Source organism: Varanus komodoensis, unplaced genomic scaffold, assembly GCF_004798865.1.
Source record: "Varanus komodoensis strain SLA01 unplaced genomic scaffold, ASM479886v1 scaffold1, whole genome shotgun sequence".
NCBI classification, from domain to species: Eukaryota; Metazoa; Chordata; class Lepidosauria; order Squamata; family Varanidae; genus Varanus; species Varanus komodoensis.
The window spans coordinates 24,880,930-24,899,585 of NW_025335268.1; the positions used below are offsets into that span (position 1 = coordinate 24,880,930).

At 39.6% G+C, this 18,656-nt stretch overlaps 1 protein-coding gene across 1 annotated transcript in view; it reads right to left on the reverse strand.

Moving 5' to 3' along the window:
- Nucleotides 1-18,656, reverse strand: part of MTR (5-methyltetrahydrofolate-homocysteine methyltransferase) — a 65,138-nt gene that overhangs the window by 3,178 nt on the left and 43,304 nt on the right. The window contains exons 20-32 of the mRNA XM_044419860.1: nt 17,418-17,570; nt 16,156-16,263; nt 12,949-13,049; nt 12,311-12,378; nt 11,280-11,400; nt 8,889-8,970; nt 7,094-7,192; nt 6,872-6,947; nt 5,869-6,024; nt 4,362-4,552; nt 3,489-3,689; nt 2,518-2,710; nt 400-512 (exon numbers count right to left, since the gene is read on the reverse strand). Coding sequence (XP_044275795.1) covers nt 400-512; nt 2,518-2,710; nt 3,489-3,689; nt 4,362-4,552; nt 5,869-6,024; nt 6,872-6,947; nt 7,094-7,192; nt 8,889-8,970; nt 11,280-11,400; nt 12,311-12,378; nt 12,949-13,049; nt 16,156-16,263; nt 17,418-17,570 — 1,662 coding nt within the window. The remainder of the gene's footprint in view (nt 1-399; nt 513-2,517; nt 2,711-3,488; nt 3,690-4,361; nt 4,553-5,868; nt 6,025-6,871; nt 6,948-7,093; nt 7,193-8,888; nt 8,971-11,279; nt 11,401-12,310; nt 12,379-12,948; nt 13,050-16,155; nt 16,264-17,417; nt 17,571-18,656) is intronic.

Consider the following 18,656-nt stretch of genomic DNA (forward strand, 5'->3'; position numbering starts at 1 on the left):
CCACACTGGTATCCTAGTTTGTTGTTGAACTACGGATTTGCTTTGCCTCATTGTCGTCTTAATCCATTTCACTGCTCCCATAATTCACCTAGCCTCTTTAGCCTTTCTTGTGCCTCAGTCAGCCACCAATACCTAGCAAAAAGAATTCTGGCTGCTCTTAATGCATATAAAGCCTGTTCTTCATCCTTAAGGAAAGTCTTATTTAAATGACACACAACAATGGTCTAAAGACATTTGTATCAGAAAGGTCTGTTTACCATTTTCAACAATTCTGTTGCTTTTTACTCCATTCCATCACATGCCACAAAAGTCATTCCTATCAGTTTGACATCTCCAACGTGTACCTTCCTTAGTTTTATACACACGCGCGCACCTACGTTGGTGTCAGGCAGGCCTTACCTGATCTTTCAATATTTTCCCAACAGCAAAGTATTTGGATTCAGGATTGGAAAAGTAGAGACCTGAGACTGCTGAAGCTGGTAGCATCGCCAAGGATTCAGTGAGCTGAATACCTGTGAAAGCCAAAGAAAAACTGGCTGTCTGGGAGCAGATATAATGTACTGCAGAGAACAAGTTGTGATAATCTATGGTTAATGTCTCACCTAAGCCTGGAACTCACTGCATGGACTTAAGGCAAGGCATTGTTCCACCAGGCCCAACTCAAGCCACCTACACCACTCAGTGATTAAGTGCAATCACCAGAGCCCACCATGGCTTATTTAAGTTAGTTTCAAGACTTGAGGTCACCAGGCTTCCAGTTTATGTTCCTGCTGCAACTTCTCATGTTCCCTGAACATAACGAAGATGGCTTGTTGGGGTGATGAATATATCACCCATGAGCCTACAAAAGGTTCTGAATGGTTAACAATCAACCAACCCCAAAGCCAACCCTTGCTGGATTTGGACAATACAAGAAGTCCTCCCTAGCAATGGTAATCAGAAAAAGACTAAGCACGCACAAAAGCCACTATGGTTTATCTACCATTGTCATGGACTGTGAACCAGACTAATCTAACCAAGAGAATAAACATGAATACTTTGGCTCTTAGGAAAAAGTTATTTGTAAATGTATATAATGGTGTGGCAGCATGGAAGTTACTCAGCTATAGCAGTCCTCCTTTTCCCCCTGTTGCTGGAAGACCAGCAAGTCAGGGACCCAGCAAAAGAAGTTCTTATAGAAGCAGCTTCTCCATGCCAGTGTTAATGAGGCAAAAGAGAGAATCTCACTGGTCCACATTTTTCATCAAAGAGAACTAATTCACTTTTCCTTGACTAATTCACAGATTGGAAGAAAGTTTTGCTTTGGACTGCATGCTTCTCCAGATTTGGTGATACAGACTTTGGCTCAAAAACTGAATACAAAAATGTGCATGGAAAGTTGTGAGTATCTGGGAAAATTGCAAACCATGCCCCAGCAGGGAATTGTATGACTTCCTTCCATCTAAACATGCATAGGGTTGCATGCTGTCTGTTCTTTTGCTTACACTTTTGAAATTCAGATGAGACATTCTGACTCTCAGCACTTTTTGCCTTTAGCTAGGAGGTTGGTAAAATCAAAAGTGAAATAACAAATTCCATTTTCATCAGGTTCTCTTCCTTTCCCTACTCCTTCCTTCCTTTCCCCTTTTTGAAAGAGTAACAGGAAAGGGAAAGCTTATGAAAACTGGTTGGCCCCATAGGGTGTAAAGGATGGGATTATTAGGGCACTGTGTCTCTAAATTAAGCTACCCTTGCATTTTAATAGTGATTTGCCTATTAATTAGACCAAGTTTCTGCACACTCATATGCTGCCTTGAAACTGTAGTACAAACTATCTGGAGGCCACCGAGCTGGGGGATGGCTTGCCTGAACAATCTCTCAACGTACCTTATTTCTAAAAATCAAGAGTTAGCAGTCTCAAAATCACCCACAGAAAATTCACTTACAACTTCTGATAGTTAAAATGTGGAGTTATATCTCACTGTTATAAAAAAGGTGCATTTATAAGAGCTGGTATGATGTAGGAGTTAAGAGTGCGGAAGTGGAACTTGGGAGGCCCATGTTTTAATTCCCACTTGTCATAACACTCACAGAATGACTTTTGGCCAATCAGACTCTCAGCCTAATCTAACTCGCAGGGTTGTGAGAATAAAATGAAGGGGAGATGGAAAAAAGTGGGATCTAAATGCAAATATAATTACTCTAATCAGTCACAAAAGGATTACAAACATTTCCAATCAAATTGTAGACAACCCTGTAATCTCTCCTCTTTCAAATTAACAGTTATTTTAAAGCAACAGAAGCTTTATACTTAAATGGGTGAAACATCCCCTTACCATCTAAATATTCAAAGTTACACCTGACACCAGGTGAAACTGAAATTTCACCTTTAAACAAATTGAACACACATGTTTTTACTTCTTTCTCCTAATTTAAAATACCGGACTTGGAAAAACAACAACAACAACAAAATTACTATTTTTTCAATCAAATGCAAGTTAAAATAAATAATCCTAGCTGAAAGTTCAGCTAAGGTACCTGTTGCCTTCTCAATGTTTGCAAGTTTCCACATAGTGATTTTCTCAGTGTGATCAGGTTGACAAGGATACCCAGGAGCTGGGCGAATTCCATCATATCTAATCCTACGCAAATCTGAAAACGCCAGGTGCTCATTTTCACAGTAAGCCCAGAATTCTTTCCGGACCCTTTCATGGAGTTCCTCTGCAAATGCCTAGGAAAGAAGTGGAAACATGCTGTAATCTTGGCAGTGCTGAATTCAAGTAATTAACTCATAATTAACTTCCCCTGTTATGTTGCTACATTAAAGTATGCTTTATGGGTTGAATCAAATAGTGTCTTTCCACTGAGGGAGGTCTAAGATAATGGAAAGGGCTGCACTTATGCTCTCAGGATGTAAAGAGGCCTTTTCTGACACTTCCCAGCATTGCCTACATTAGAGAAATAAGTAAAACAGCAGACAAAGGCCCCTTGTGTGTAAAGCATGTGCTCAACCTGATCAAAGGCATGTCTCCCTCAGGCAATCACACTAGATAGAAAGGGGAGATGACTAAGAACATTCTAGTAGGCTCATTAGAAGTTCCATGGGGAGAAGCTAAGCATTCTGAATACATGCTCAGGGTCTTGTGTGTAGCTGTTCTCCCCACATCCAATGTGCACAGCTCTAATGCTTATGGACCTTACTGCCAAGGGTTTATCCTTTAATCATCATTATCTTCATTGTAACTAAAAACTTCTGCACTCACTGATGAGCAGAAAATTAAGGCCAGCTCGCTGCCAGAGATAAGAGTGGGAGGCAATTCCTCCTCTGATCCCCTGAAGGACAGAGAGAGGGTGAACCTCAGTGTTTTAGCCCACTGGATGGCAAGGAATAGGAAGGAAGCACATGTGTTTTCAGTATTTGGCTTTGACTTAGCCTCACATTTCAATTAATTCAGTCACAGCTCGGGCATACAGAAAATCTGCTACCTATAAACAGTAGAAGTTGTTACCTCTGCTAAACGATCTCCCAGTGCTTTCACCATTATAATATTGTAGTCATCGGACTGCTTCTCATATTCTTTGCACAGCTCATCTACTCCAAAGCATGCCACAGCAAACAGGCCCAAATAATCAGCAACACAAGAGTCCAGTGGGGATACAAAGTCAGACAAGCAATGATAAGGATCTGTAGAAGAGGAGTCTTTCTCTGCCTGTAGTAATAAATGGAGCACAACATTAACTAAAAAGAATTTTCCATCGGTATACTGTAGAACACCCCATTTTCCCTCCAATGGTATGTATTCATTACATTAAAAAAACTGTTTAGAAACAAGGCATTTTTCAAAACAATTAAAAAAACAACAACATAGCATAAGCATTCCAAACACTGAAAACTTCTGAGCAACATAAAATAATTTAAAAGTTAGCATTGTTTAAAAACCTAGAACAAATAACAAGGACTTTGCCTTGTGAAAGATGGTAGCAAAGTACCAGGTAATCTTTCTGAGGAGGGCATTTCACAGAGAATGGTACACTAAAAAGGTCATCTCCTTGCTAACTTCCGATGGCAGAAGATCTTAGATCTAGATCTGAACATACAGGCAGACTGATAACAGGAAAAGATAGTTCAAAAGGTACCTGGGTCTTAAAATGGGCATGAAGGGTTTCAAAAGTAAACATCAGTTCCTTTGTGAAACTCTGCAAATCTTTTAGATTGAAAATGTTATGTTTTTAATGAAACCAAAAAAGGATTGAAGGGGAATTCTGGGCTCATTTCCCATTGCATATAATGTATTTGATCAAACACCATAGTTAGAAAACTCAAACTGTTCCTAGCACACATAAAAAGCATTTGATCTTAGTAAAATAGTTTTACATATTACCTGCTGCCTTAACCCATAGAACTTAGCAATTGGTTCTGAAAAGTCCTCTTCTGTGGCATATATATAAATATCATCTTGAACACTTCGTGCTGGCCAAAATCCAATCAAACCTTTAGCTTTAAATTTATTTTGTACAATCAATTCGTTCAGCAAGCTCTGAGCTTCATTATAGAGCTTTTTCGCCTCTTCCCCTAACAATGGGAGGAAAAGTTCATTTACATATTAGTATTCCCAACACATTTTTTTTTAAAGTGAGAAGTTTGGGAGATGGCTGGGACGCTGATATGATTTGGCATAAGCCCTCGGGCCCCACTTCCTCCCTTTCCTGCCCCCAGCATCCCCCTTTTTGCACTCTCCGAGGTTCATCTGTAACCTTGGGAGGGGGCAGCTGGCGTGGTTCTTTCCATACAGACTGCAAAGGGAACTGAGTATAGGCTCAGCCTTCAGAGTCCTAGCTGTGGGACATAAGGATCTCAGAGCTGGGACCTCAAATAATCCAGTGGCCTCCCAAAGTCTGCTCATTTCCTATAAATGTTCCTCAAACATTACACATTTCACATAGTGAATTTCCACTGAATTACTAGTCCACAAATATCATTGGACATGCTGTTGTATTACTAGCCCACTTCTCCCAAACTGCAGTATTTGAAGTTTGCTTCAGAGTATGAATCTGAACTGGAAGAACGTTAGGGTTAAGGTTAAGGTTAGCTGAAATGCCAAGGCTGGCAAGCCCCGAGATATGCCAAGCAATTGTTGAAAACCAGAACACCTCTGTTTCTGAGGGAGAAGCTGTTGAACAGGCAGGCTGAAGAGGGAGAATGTAATACAATCAGTCCTATTGTCAATGTCAGCTCAAGAGAGCAAGCCAAGTGAGTAGCATCCGACATTCCCACCATCTGGGCCACAATCAGTGGGAACCTGCCTGACAGTCCAGCTAACTCAGTTTGAAAGCAACTTCATAGCAAGAGTGGTAAATTCCCAAATTGCTGGTTTCCCAACTTAACTGATTATCTTTTGCTAAGGTGATATCCCTGGCTGGCCCACTTTAACATAAGAAAGACTGTAATCAGGTGCTTAGAAAGACTGTCTCAGAACATGCCTCTCCCCACACACAAATTTCTATGTTAATTTGTGGCCTAAAAAATAGGTGGTGGGGGCAGACTTCCCTGGTCACCCAGAAGTGAATCTTATTCCTCATAAGTAAATTGGGAAGTGGCTATTACAAGCCTTTAGAAAATCAGGCTGCTTTAGGAAAACGAAAGCAAAATTGAAGTAGGGGTAATAGCCATGTGCATGCGGTGGGCAGTTTACAGAGGTCTCATTTGTTTTCATAAATCTTCTGTTGCATCAGACTTTACCAGGTTCTATTATGAATAAATTCTCTAATATTGCTCTCATGGGTATTGCGGGTCTACTCTGTACATATTTGCACAATTCAAAGCTACTCTGCATGATATTTAATCTACCTTTTGGATTTTCCACTAGACAATATTATTGTGTTGCTCACCCACTGTTTTATCATTGAAGATTTTAGGAAAGCCCCTGTTGGGGTATTTGCCTCTAAGCTGCCAGACATCAAAAAAAGGCTTCCAGTCAATGTATTCTACCAGCTTCTGCAAGTCATAATCTTCAAAAACTCTGGTGCCAAGGAACTTTGGTTTAACTGTAAAAATACAATATGCAATTTCTACAATTTGGAACATACTGTGTAAGCTACATTCATCTTTCTTAAACATCACACACTGATTTTATTTTTTCTGTTACTAGGCCTTACTGCAAGCTCAGCACCACAGGTCAATCACAGCTAAAGCAAAACAATGAACATCAGTTAGCCAGGTCTAGCAATGTCTGCATCTTTGGTGTGGTATAGAACAAGGGTGAATGGAATACCTGATTGACTCTAAGGTGCAGCATAACCAGTGGCTATATAAACAATTCCTTGAATTAATTGATCTGTTTACATTTACCAGCTTGAAATAAGAGAGTGTAAATTCTTGTATTCCACATCAGAGGGTAGCAAAGGACTAAGTGCAGGAAATAAAATGTCTATGTTGGCATGATATTTATAGAAAATACCCTACCTCATCAGAATAAATAAGCTATCCATGTGAAAAAGCATGCCATCATAAAATCCTGTGTGATGTAGTGGCTAGGGTGTTGGATTGGGACTTAGATCTGGGTTCTAGTTCTCACTCACTGGGCGACTTTGGGCCAGTCATGGACTGCTAGCCCAACCCACCTCACAGGGTTATTGCAAGGATAAAATGGATAAGAAGAGAACATTGTAAGCCACCTTACATTCCTTGCAAAAGGAGGACAGATGAGCTATAAATGCAACAATAACAATAACACAATAACAATAGCACATGTGATAATGTAATAATATATCCATTGGCCACTATTTGACACTTCTTGACTGTTGATGTGGGTTCAGTTAGAATCAGATGCCAGACTTAATTGCAGACAGTCAGGGAAAGTTAGAAACTTAATGTGTGAAATTGTAAGTTAACCTGGTTTAGGTTCTGTTAGCCAGCCATAATGGAAGCCTTTGCACCTTGCTTGCTCTAATGATAAATATCTTCTTTCCTGTGTGGGAAAAAAAGACTGGTGTTCAGTTCTGAACTCTGTCAGTTGATTTATTTGGTATTTTAACTGATATAAAATAAGCCGGCACTAGTAATGATGAAAGACTAGCACACTTGACATGAAGAAAGTCTGTAAGGTCTGTTTACCTTAAGAGAGTCATAGTGGTCTTGTCTAATGTCTTCGTATTCTTCTTGTATTTCTTCAAAGAAGTCATCCCTTAGATTCTCATCTAAAAGCTGAGAGCACTGAAAAGAACACAGCATGCTGATTAAACTTGATGTTGGTGCATGCAGACCCACTTCTCTCCATTGAGAACCTATCCAGTCATAAACATGGAATATATGGAATAATATATTGCCAAGGGAAGAAACATGGTATGTTTGCTGTTATGGTGCCTCTTCATGAAAAAGCTTGTATGTGAAATGTTCGAGACCATACAATCAGGCTCCAAAAATAATCACATTGTGAACGCCAAACAGAAGTTTGAAATGAGGTAGCAGCAGTGGGGGTGGGTGGATAACTTTTCTTTAAGCTTTAGTCTGTAATATAAATGCATTTGCAAAATTATAAAAGCAGTGCTACTTGCTGTTTCATTTTAAAACATTTAAATATGGCCAAGCAGTTTCTATCAGTTGCTAGAGGGAGTAGAATCAGTATTCTCTCCACATAACCAGTAAAGAGTTTAAACATACAGAAAGAGTGGAGGCCATTTTAAAATTTGGGAACATGGCTTAGAGGACAAGAGCCTTTCTTCTGTAAAAGTGAGCAGACTAAAAAGCAGGCATTGAAGGGCTAGCAGAGCATACCAAATATATTTCCAATCACAGGCAAGCCACTTCTGAGTTTTCTATTATTCATTAAGCAAGCTGTTCTAGTCAGATTTAATTAAGCCCATGACTGCTGTAAGTCTTCACAAGTAACACCCCAAACAGAAATACATTATGCACTATATGGACCAAAACCATTTTCATAATACTGTACATTTCCTTAGATAAATTGAGACATTTTGCAGCACATTTAAATTCTGGCAAAATAATTTGGGAAGTATTTTATATTATTAGTAAAAAGGATTAACAGTTTGCATAACTCAAGAGTGTCCAGTGAAAAATCATTTTTTGTACATCACTGACTGAGTTGCAGGGAAGCAATTATCCAGGTGAGTGGGGTCTCAGTAAATAAATACAACATACTTTTTCTGTTTCATTCATTTGCATAGAACTCAAAAATGCATTCAGCATATACATTTGAATAACACAATGTTTAGCACAAATGACCACTGGGATCCTTCAGCCACTTAACTTCTGCCCAATCATTTAAAAGAGCTCAGATGCTGTAAGTACCAATGATTAGGTAAGACAGCTCAGATTTCCACCCAAACAAATATGTATCCTATGCCTTAAAGTCAAAGCTAAGCTTTTCTGGATACCATCACAAGCAGACTTCCAATTGCAGTGCAACTTTGTCTCCCCTTCCTTGCAGAAAATCCTAACATTTGCTAAGTACCCAGAGAACTTCAGCTATTGGATGGTAAAAAAATGAAATAAATAAACAACAACAAAACAATCCCAAATTTGGGGGTGTTCCATAGGATGTGGAATCTATGCCACTGGCAGATTTGTTTTTCCACTGAATACATGCCATTGTATTTCACTGCCTATCAGGATGCTGTGTTGCTACCATTCTTGAAGCTCATTATATTTGGGCACTAAATTAGGAAAAAAGGATAACGTATTAAGTAAACCATCAGAACCATGAGAATGTATCTAAACTAGCCTTCCACAACCTTTTACCTGCCTCCAGATACTGAGACTACAATTCCCAGCTTCCCAACCACTGATCATGCTGGCTAGGGATGATGAAATTTGAACTCTAAAACATCTGGCGGGGCAGGTTATGAAACATGGTCTCAAGACAGAGCTAGAAGTATATTCCACAACTTACCACCACCACACTCTTAGATGCATCCAGGACATGAATGACAGGAGCACTGTATCGTGGAGCAATTTTTACTGCTGTATGTGTTCTGAAATGACAAAAAGGAAATGGAGGAAACATATCCTATACAACAAATTGCCTCAGCAACAAGCTACTAATGTTCAAACAGTTTTGTTCCTCAGTGGGGAAAAAGTCATAAAACAATGTGTATAAAGCTCTCCTGCAAGCTTCTTTTCCTTTTCATGGAATTTCAGTCCATCTGCAGATCATACAAGGGCAGGTGTTTATGATGCCCCATGATTTTCAAGGCGCTGTAACACTTCATTGATTCCTAACAGAAACATGTGCTCAGGCCTTCCTCTTCTTTTTTGCTAATTTCTGAGGTCTTTGTTCCTGAAAAGAGTATCAGAATTTGCTTTTCTAAACTAAAAATCACTTGAATACTTGGAACTATTTTCTTAAGGAAAAAGAAAATAGATGCTCACCACAGTTTAAAATGATGCTTAGATGCTAAAAAATATATCAAATGCAACAGTCTATCTATTTTAATTGTGCCTGCCAATTCAAATCTTACTTAGTGGATGCAGATTGCTAAGCTCCACCTTCCTCTATAACACATATGGTGGTAACGTACACAATAGAGAGTAGGAGGACAAACTTGTGCATAACTGTTCTAAGTCAACATTGTCAGCTGTCACATTTCTCTGTTTTCACAGTATCTCCCTACCAGAACTAACTTATTTTCTGTAATACAAATTCATCCTTTAGGGTTGTATCTATCTATCTCAAGTCTGAACTTCATACAACTCCTATTTGGAACAGTCTATTGTTTCCTCATCCCAGAGTCCTGGGAATGCTCAATTCAGTTTAGTTCTTTTTTTAAATGATGATTTAATTGTCATGGTTATGGAGATAATTCCAAGAAGATAATAGAAAAATTTCCCAGCATGATTTCCGGAATGAATGACTATATTCACAAGAAATCACATCACGATTTACTAGCCACAGTGGTTTGTCATATCGTGAACCACTTTCCACAGGGTGGCTTGTTTGTTGGCAACAAGCCACCCTGACATCCCATGCCCTGCGATGGATGGGAGCCTTGACTTGCCAATGCTTCGGATATTTCTTATCAAAGTATAGGGGCACCATTCATGGACACTCACAAAGTAATTTGTTGCTCTGCTTCTCCTTTGACATATATTCCTGTCAAAAATAGATTTTAAAAGGAAGCCTGAGTTTTGACAGCTGTAAATGAATGCCTTAGATGTACAGCTTATGCACTTTGAGGAGGCTATCTCTGACTGTCACTTAGAAATTAGAAAACGCAATCTCTGGGGACAAGAAGGGTACCTACAGGAGGACCAAGAAGGACGGAGGACAAGCCACGGTGAGCTCAACTGTCTGTGGGACACACCATAGTTTGTTACACAAACAACCCACACTGTGTAATTTATTCACAACCTGTGAGTTGCCCAACCAAATCATTACCAATAGCTGACTGGATTCTAACATAACTGGAAGAAACTGTTTGGACTTATCTTGCTATTCACATTATGCACAATTTTGCTTATTTATCATTTTACTCTATTTGCAAAATGGCCAAACCTTCTATTCTGTCCTTCATGCTTAGAATTTACATTGGTTTCAAAAAGCAGTGTTTACTTCTTTTCAATGAGCACTAGCCAACAGGTACAATCACTAATGCCAATTTCCCAGTAAAATCTGTGTGCCAGTTAATGCTGTTGGGAGTTGCACTAGACTCTAGACTAGAATAATTTACACTAGTAAGTGTGACTAGAGTGATTTACACTAGTACAATGTAAATTACATTGTACCCCACTAATGGGTACACATGCTCAAGGATATTGCTCAAGTTCAAAAATATCTTCATTTTACTACAGCAGATGTAGGACTGTAAAATCAGGAAAAAAATCCATGGTATGTGTGTAGAATCCCTTTATCCCTTGTGTAAAGGGATTTCCCCATCCTCCTCCTCACTGTAGTCCCCAACCCACACATGCCCCATATCCGCTCCAAGGGGTCCAGAACAGATTTGAAACATGTTCTAGCAGCAATTTCCTTCTCATGGCAAAACGACACCACTGCATACAACTCAGAAAGTATCCTTCATTCGTTTCCTATGAGATCTGGACATCAAAGTATTGGACTTAGTACTATTTTCTGAAAATCGCATTAAATACTGACCATGCTAAAACATCTTTTAATACATACTGGTTTTTAAATAATGTAATGATTCAAAATCTACCTTAAAAAGTTAATTCTTAAAATTATATAGTGTACTTTATATCCAACTCTTTAAAATACAACATACACCTTTTAAACTTTTTTTACATTTGATACCCCATTGGGCACAATAAGAAGGACATGACTTACTTGGAAGTGGTTGCTCCTCCAATCAGCAATGGAATCTTTATTTCTAATCGCTCCATTTCCTTGGCAACAAAAATCATCTCATCCAAAGAGGGAGTAATGAGACCAGACAAACCAATGATATCTATTAAATATAAATGCTTAAAATATTTCCATTCATAAGATTCCAGTGGGCATTTCAGACATTAGAAGGGAAAAATACCATCACCAACACAATGCACCCATGGTGTTCTAGATATTTCTACTAATGGACATCAGTCCAAACATTTGATTCATCTATTGAATGGGTGTCAGATTTGCCATGTTCAGGATGTTCACCTGGAATCAAAATTCTGTCCTTTTGATGTAAGACAAATACATTTTTATTAGAGCTGGGATAAACCTAATTGGAATCCAACCCTCCAAACATTCCTGGGCTTCCTCTTGTGCTTGGCCTGGTCTTCCAAAGCAAGCCAAGCTGAGAAGTTGCAAGTGCTTGTGCACCACCATCCATGATTGTGCAACTGTCAACCTTCTGTGGGATCAGGTGCGTCTATGCAAATGGCAGCTACACTCGGAACAGCAGACGGGTGCTGCGAGCCTTTGCATGGAGCCCCTTTCCTGGCAAGCTCCCCATGACACTGAGGGACAGAGTTTGTGCAACACATGGGCCTTGATAACTGGTGAGCACCCCATGAGCACTAGGCATGCTCACCAAGTACTTGGACTGCTGCAAAACAGATGAGAATTCAGAGAGCTGAGCCCAGGAGATCCAATAGATTCCCACCCCTGAATGGATCTCTCACACATCTCTCATTCCCAACCTAAAACGATTATATTTTAAAACACTGCAACTTATTGTTATTCAGACTTACTGCATCCCTCTTTTTCTTACAAGCCCTAAGGCATTTTAGTAATTCCATATTTTAGAACTTCAATATATCTGCTTGCAACTTTGCATTTTCTTGAGATCAGCACAAATGATCCTTTCATGGTATCCATTCAAGATCGTAATTTGAGGATATAAAACGACTGTAGATGAAATGTCCACATACCTGCCTTGCTTTCAAGAGCTGTGCTAAGTATCTTGTCACATGGTGTCATGACTCCCAAATCAATGACTCTGGGGAAAAAATGTAGTTTTCTTATCATGCATGCATACTCAATTAATCCAATTCTGCATATTAAGATGATCCGTCAGCTAGTTATGGAGACCAAAGGAAACAGCAATTGGCTTTTAAAAACTTAGTAACCAGCCTCCCTTTTTCCTAGCAGTCTGTTCTCCCAAACTAAATGCCCTGCCCCATCCTTAGGTGCTACTACACATACTTGAGACATAAGTTTCTGGCATGCATTTGTCTTCCACTGACAAAATGTTACTGGAAAGTAGGGATGCTACTAGGAACAAGGATAGAGAATGCGTGGCCCTTCAGATGATGCTGAAAATGAACTTCCAGCATCCCTTATAACTAGCTATGTTGGCTTGGGATGATGGGAGATGCAGTCCAGTAACACTGGATGGCCAGACATTCCCCATCACTGCACAAGGGAAAAGGCTTTCCTCTGCAGCTCTGTTTCTGCCAAAGAACAAACTGATTGGGCTGGCTCAGAAAAGTAGCACCTTAGCCAAATTGTTGAAGATCCCACTGACAAGGGATAATTCTGATTTGTGCAACAAGAATATAAATACTACCTGAAATTGTTACAGCCCAGGACAACTCCCACAATGTTCTTGCCAATGTCATGTACATCACCTTTCACGGTAGCTAAGACAACAGTGCCATAGTACGGGTCCTGCAAAAGTGAACTGATTTCAAGATTAATGAAGATTTCACATCTGAACAGCTTGCACTTGTTTACTGCAACTGCTGTTATTTTCATTTTTTAAAGCAGTAACAAACCTGTATGAATTACAGAGTAGAGTTATTTCTTGCCTGTGGATAGATTCAGCTAATCATAGGATGGAAGGTATCCCCAAGTCGAAGGATGCTGCTGTACCTAACCGCCTTATAACTTGCTAAGAAGCTCCAATAAGACATATGCAATAATACATATAGCATTCAATCATATCAAATTACAGCTTGTTAAGAAGGCATGATGAGCAAGGATGTACCAGAACCAGAGGGTTAGCATGATGTAGTACAGCATTCTCCAATGCAAGACTTGCAGAGACATGCCAAGGCGCCCATAAGGATCTCTATTTGCAAGTCAAGGCAGAAAAAGTAATTGTCTGCTTGCCTAACTGAAGTGGGAGGAGATGGAGGAGGAGATGAATGAATGGCAGCCCTTTGTACCTCCAAAAATGTTCCCAGAAGTGGAATTCTACATGCAAACAAGCCACACCAAATGTCTTACTTCCTTGCAAAATTCGTGTATTTTGCCTCTATGGTGGTAACTTCAGTAGTGGCAGGAGTGGGATACAGATCCCAGTGGGTCCTGGGGAAAGGCAATGCAACCTCCAGGGGTAACCTACCCCTGCCTTAAAGGATTCCCTATTTCTCTGCTGATGTCTTCCTTTGGGAAAAACCTGTGTTTAAGCTCTGGCCTAACTTCCTCAGGCAAGTGCCTTCAAAGTAAGCCTACTGCTGATAGTGATACATCCATGCGTCCAATCCTGTATCTAATCCAATCACGTAGAAAGCAAAAGATATGGAGCAACTTTAAACAGAAACTGGTATCCATAGGTGACAGAACTGAACCCTTCCCCCTCCATTAGCTAAGCCCCTCTTCCCAGGCAGTTTTCCATTCCTATGGCTCACGTTCAGAGCCCATATGAGGCAAGTGGCCCCCTGTACTTTTACCAATTGGTGCCTCCACCCCCATCTTCATACACAATGGAAGCAAACCTGGTTTTACAACATGTTTACAAACATGATGTATTTTGATGCTTGAGAAGCCTTGTGACTGCTATAAAGGTTAATCTTTTCTGTTTTCCGAAAATGTAGCAGTTTGAGGAGAACAAACATTCACGACCATGCCAAGCAGCCAGCAGCATTCTACATTACATTCATGAATGCTAAAAAACTTGCACAGCCAGGATGGCCAGGCACAATTAATCAAGCTGAAACAAATAAATGTAAGATGATAAACCAGCAATAATAGTAGGTTTATGTGGTGATGGAAGTCTTCAAATAAACAGGAAAGAGTGGAGAAGGGTGGGGAAACACCTGACCCCTGACAGCATTCAATAAAGACCAGAGCATGCATTTGATTTTAAGATGTCTTCTATGTGAAAACAAGAGGATTTCAAGCATTAAATGAATTGGAGCACTCTAATACTGGGAACAGAACCAAATAGCTTTCTGTTTCATTTCTGGCACAAGCCTGCAGGCATAGCAATTCATTCTAAAACATAATAACCAGTATTCCGTGTTTGCTGATGTTCTGGCACTATGATTACTGCTGGGGAGGTAACTGCCCTCCAGAGAAAACCCATACCAGTGGATATATACCTTATTTTAAGACAGGACAGCAGAATGTACTCACTTCATTAAGATGCATATTTAGGAGCTAAGAGAACCTGCCGCCCTCCTTTTTTGCTAGCAATAGCAGCACCCAGCATTTCCAAGAGAAGAGTTTGCAAGTATTAGCACCTAATACTGCAAGACTGTCCTAAATACATTTAAGTACATTCCCCTGTCAGATAAGTTCACATACATTTCAGTAAATAGATAGATAGATAGATATCCTAAGCTAACACTTGATTGTTTTAAAGTATTTTCCACAGCTTGTTTTTCCTCAGCTCATTCTGGTCTCTTTCCAGATGCCAAAGGCTGCATAAAATTATTAATTTGTTCTTAAATCTAACCCAGTTTTTGCAACTATTCAAGCTACTGCTGCTATTTCATTTTCATTCTTCCTAGGGATGAAATATTCTGCTATAATACAGATCCTAACATTCCCTATGATTCTTTCCAATTAAGAGTAACTAAAAATCAGTTTGATGCATGTTTCCCAAAGAGCTGCATGTATGCATATAAGAACAAGAGCCTTTGTGTTTTAGAAAGGGCTCACCATATTGTTGCCCCACACACTAACTTTACTTTAGGATCAACCTCAAGGGGGAAAGTTCTGCCAGTTTGAAAGAAAAGGTGCTGTGCAGCAGGGATGAAAATGATTCTGCTTGGTCCACATTCCACATTCTCATGTAAATGAGAACACACTTCCTCCTGATTCTGTCCTTCCCTGAATCTGAAATGCAGGTTTTGATGTGCCTTTTACCATAAAATGTATATACTTTCCAATTCCCCTTAAAGACTTTTAAGAACATGTCCTAGAGAGTAATCCAATGACCTAAAACAATTTTTCAGCTTTAAAAAAGCCAGTATTATGATTGTACATTTAAACAATCATGCAAATACACACACATCCCACACACAAAAGCAAACATCTATCAGAAGCACAGGAAAAAGCAAACCTGCCAAAGATGATTTCAGTGTTTGTTAAGGAGCTGTGTGTATTATTTGTAAGAATTACAATGGAGGGAAGCTGGGCTTATCCTAGAGGCAAAAGGCTATGCTTGTTCTCATATTTATGTATGTCTGTACACATAACCTCAAGATGAATAGTGAAAGGTTATAGAATAATCAGTAGGGTGTTCAACCAATTAAATAGCAAATTTATGGCTATGAATCCCAGTACAGTATTGCATACTATTAACATAAGTCTGTTTTTATTGGCAAAATGTCAAAAGGCCAATTTTATGCACTACAATCAGCTGCTCGTTTCTATGATGAAGAGCTCACAAATTTGGATCTTGTCTATTCACAGACATTGCTGTGATAGCATTGCATTATGTCTGCCTCTTAGAAAAGCCTGTTACGAAAATAATCAGCAAACTTCTAAACAACTGTAGCCAAGACTAAGTAAAAGAGCCCAGCACTGTGGTATGCAAACTTGCCTCTTCTTCTGTGCTGTTGGACAATATTTTCATTTCCTCTCTTTCCTTCTCCATGAAGGGGATGAGATGAGCAACAGCCTTCTTCATAACTCGAGCTGACTTGATCACCTGAACAGCCAGATTCCATGAAAGAACTATTACAGTTGAAGCAGTATATTAAATTCCCTCCACCAAAAATTGAAATGAAATGAAAAATTGGACTATTAATACACTCTAAGACACACCCATGCTATCTTTCCCATTTACTGCCAGCCCATGGAAATTCTCCCATGGAACATATCAATATGACTTCTCTCGGCTTAGATCAACCCATAGATTCATCTCTGCAGATTCTCTCAATCACTGCAGTGGAATATTGGCCAAAGAATGCGGATCAAGGGAATTCCGGGATCCAGGACAGCTGTCTGCCTATGCAAGCTGAGCCAGGCAGAAGCTAACTGGGACTCATAGCTGTCAAGCTGCCCCTGCTGTGATGCACTATATATAAAATACTAGTGCTCAAGCAAAAAAAAAATTAAGTTAACACATAAAAGGAAGCTGGCAAACTGTATACTGACACAGAGCATGAATGAATACAAAACAGAAATACTCGTATTAACACACAAACCTGCAACTTTGGCTGCAAGCATCTACCAGTATATCATACGACACCTTGACTAACATGCACAGAAAGCTAATACTAGCCTGGAAGAAAATGTACTCATCCTTATCAGGTTTATGATGGCTACATATATGGCTGACTATAAGAACATTAATAACCATCTGTAGGGTGAGTAAAAATACCATCCATTTCCACATTTAGAGTATCCCTAGCTTCTTTTAACTGCTAAAGGTAGAAGGGACCATAGTTCAGTGGTAGAGCATAAACGTTGCAGGTGGTAGGTCCCATATTCAATCTCCACCAGGTGATGGGGAAGTCCTCTGCCTGTGACCCTGAAGAGTTACTTCCAGTCAAAGTAGGCCAGATGGACAAAAAGCCAGGCATATTGTAAGATACATCCTGAAGCATTATGATCTGACCAAAGTCAGGCATAGTAACTTGGGTTGAAGATACCTTGGTCTGCCATGTAAGTACATAGATAACTGCCCTATATGGAGTCAGATCTTGTTTCATCCAGCCCTGTATTTTCAATTGGCAGCAGCTTTCCAGGATCACAGGCAAAGAAAGGTATTTCTCATGATCTAGGACTTTCTAAATTGACTCACTTCTCCTCACATATTTTATTAAAGGCTAGCAGACATGTCTAAATTTTCTTATTTACCTGTGGAAGAAACATCTTGCCAGACCCAAAAAGTTCACCAACTGTTTTCATGCCATTCATCAGGGGTCCTTCAATTATATTCAGAGGTCTGGGATACATCTCTTTATTTAATCTAGCCTCCTCTGTGTCTTCAACCACATATTTCTCAATCCCCTGGAGGAAACATCAATAGCAATGTGTTTATGTATAAAATAAGCATTTGTATATTTATATTGTGTTTAAAAAGTGGGAGCCTTCAAAAATTCATGAAGAATGGAGACAGCAGGACAAAGTAGGTAGAAGAAACTAATCCCTCCCCATCTCAGCAGGCTTCTTCTATGGAGGTAACTTGTGCAGAAACCCTGCAGTGATTGCTAGAACTACAGATGGTCTAGATCTTCCCTGGCAGATGCCAGCATAAGTCACTTCCATGGAAATTTATCACAGACATTCCCATCAGCCATAGAACTTCTTGAGGCCAGCAGCTCCAGCTCTTTTGTTTAGGCTGCAATGGGTGTGGAGGCAAGGAAAGTGAGAACACATTCCCTTACTTTCTGTTCTGCTAAGACTGAAGGTGTTTGATAAAGGTAGGTGTTAGATTAGGCAGCAGGTCACCCACTCCTTACTCTCAGCCCATTATCCCACAGCTAGTAAATGTACCTCAGTGGCTTTAGCCTACTGCACATAAGCTAGCTATGAGGTGATTAGGGAGTAGTTTCCCTCCACTGTATTTCAAAGCAAGCTAAGATGGTCTTACCTGACAGACCCTAGGGCAGGGATGGGCGGACAGGAGAACTCCAAATGTGTTTGACTTCAGTTCCCAGACAGCTCTGCCAGCCTGGCCATTGTCAGTAATGCTGGAAGTTGAAGTCCAAAACAACTGGAGATTTACTTTCTGACCATGCCTGCCATAGAGAGTGCTCAGATCTGATTCTTATATTGTTTCCTTAGTCCTCTTCGTGGATAATTAAGCTGTTATTTTATGCAGATTTAGAAGGTATTCCAACTAAATTTTCAGCTCATTGTCTATTTGTGAATCTTGCAAAGCTTTAGACAGGAAGAGCAATCAAATTAGTTTTTATCATACAGTCCTGATTTCATCAAAATACTCAATTAGATAAGATTAAGATAATTCCGGGATGCTAAAACATGCTAAATATATAATGTGTACTGAAAGCTATACTTTTGAAACTTTATCTTAAGAAAAACATGGAAAACACTGTTTTTTATTATATGACTTAAATAAAATAATCCTGTCTC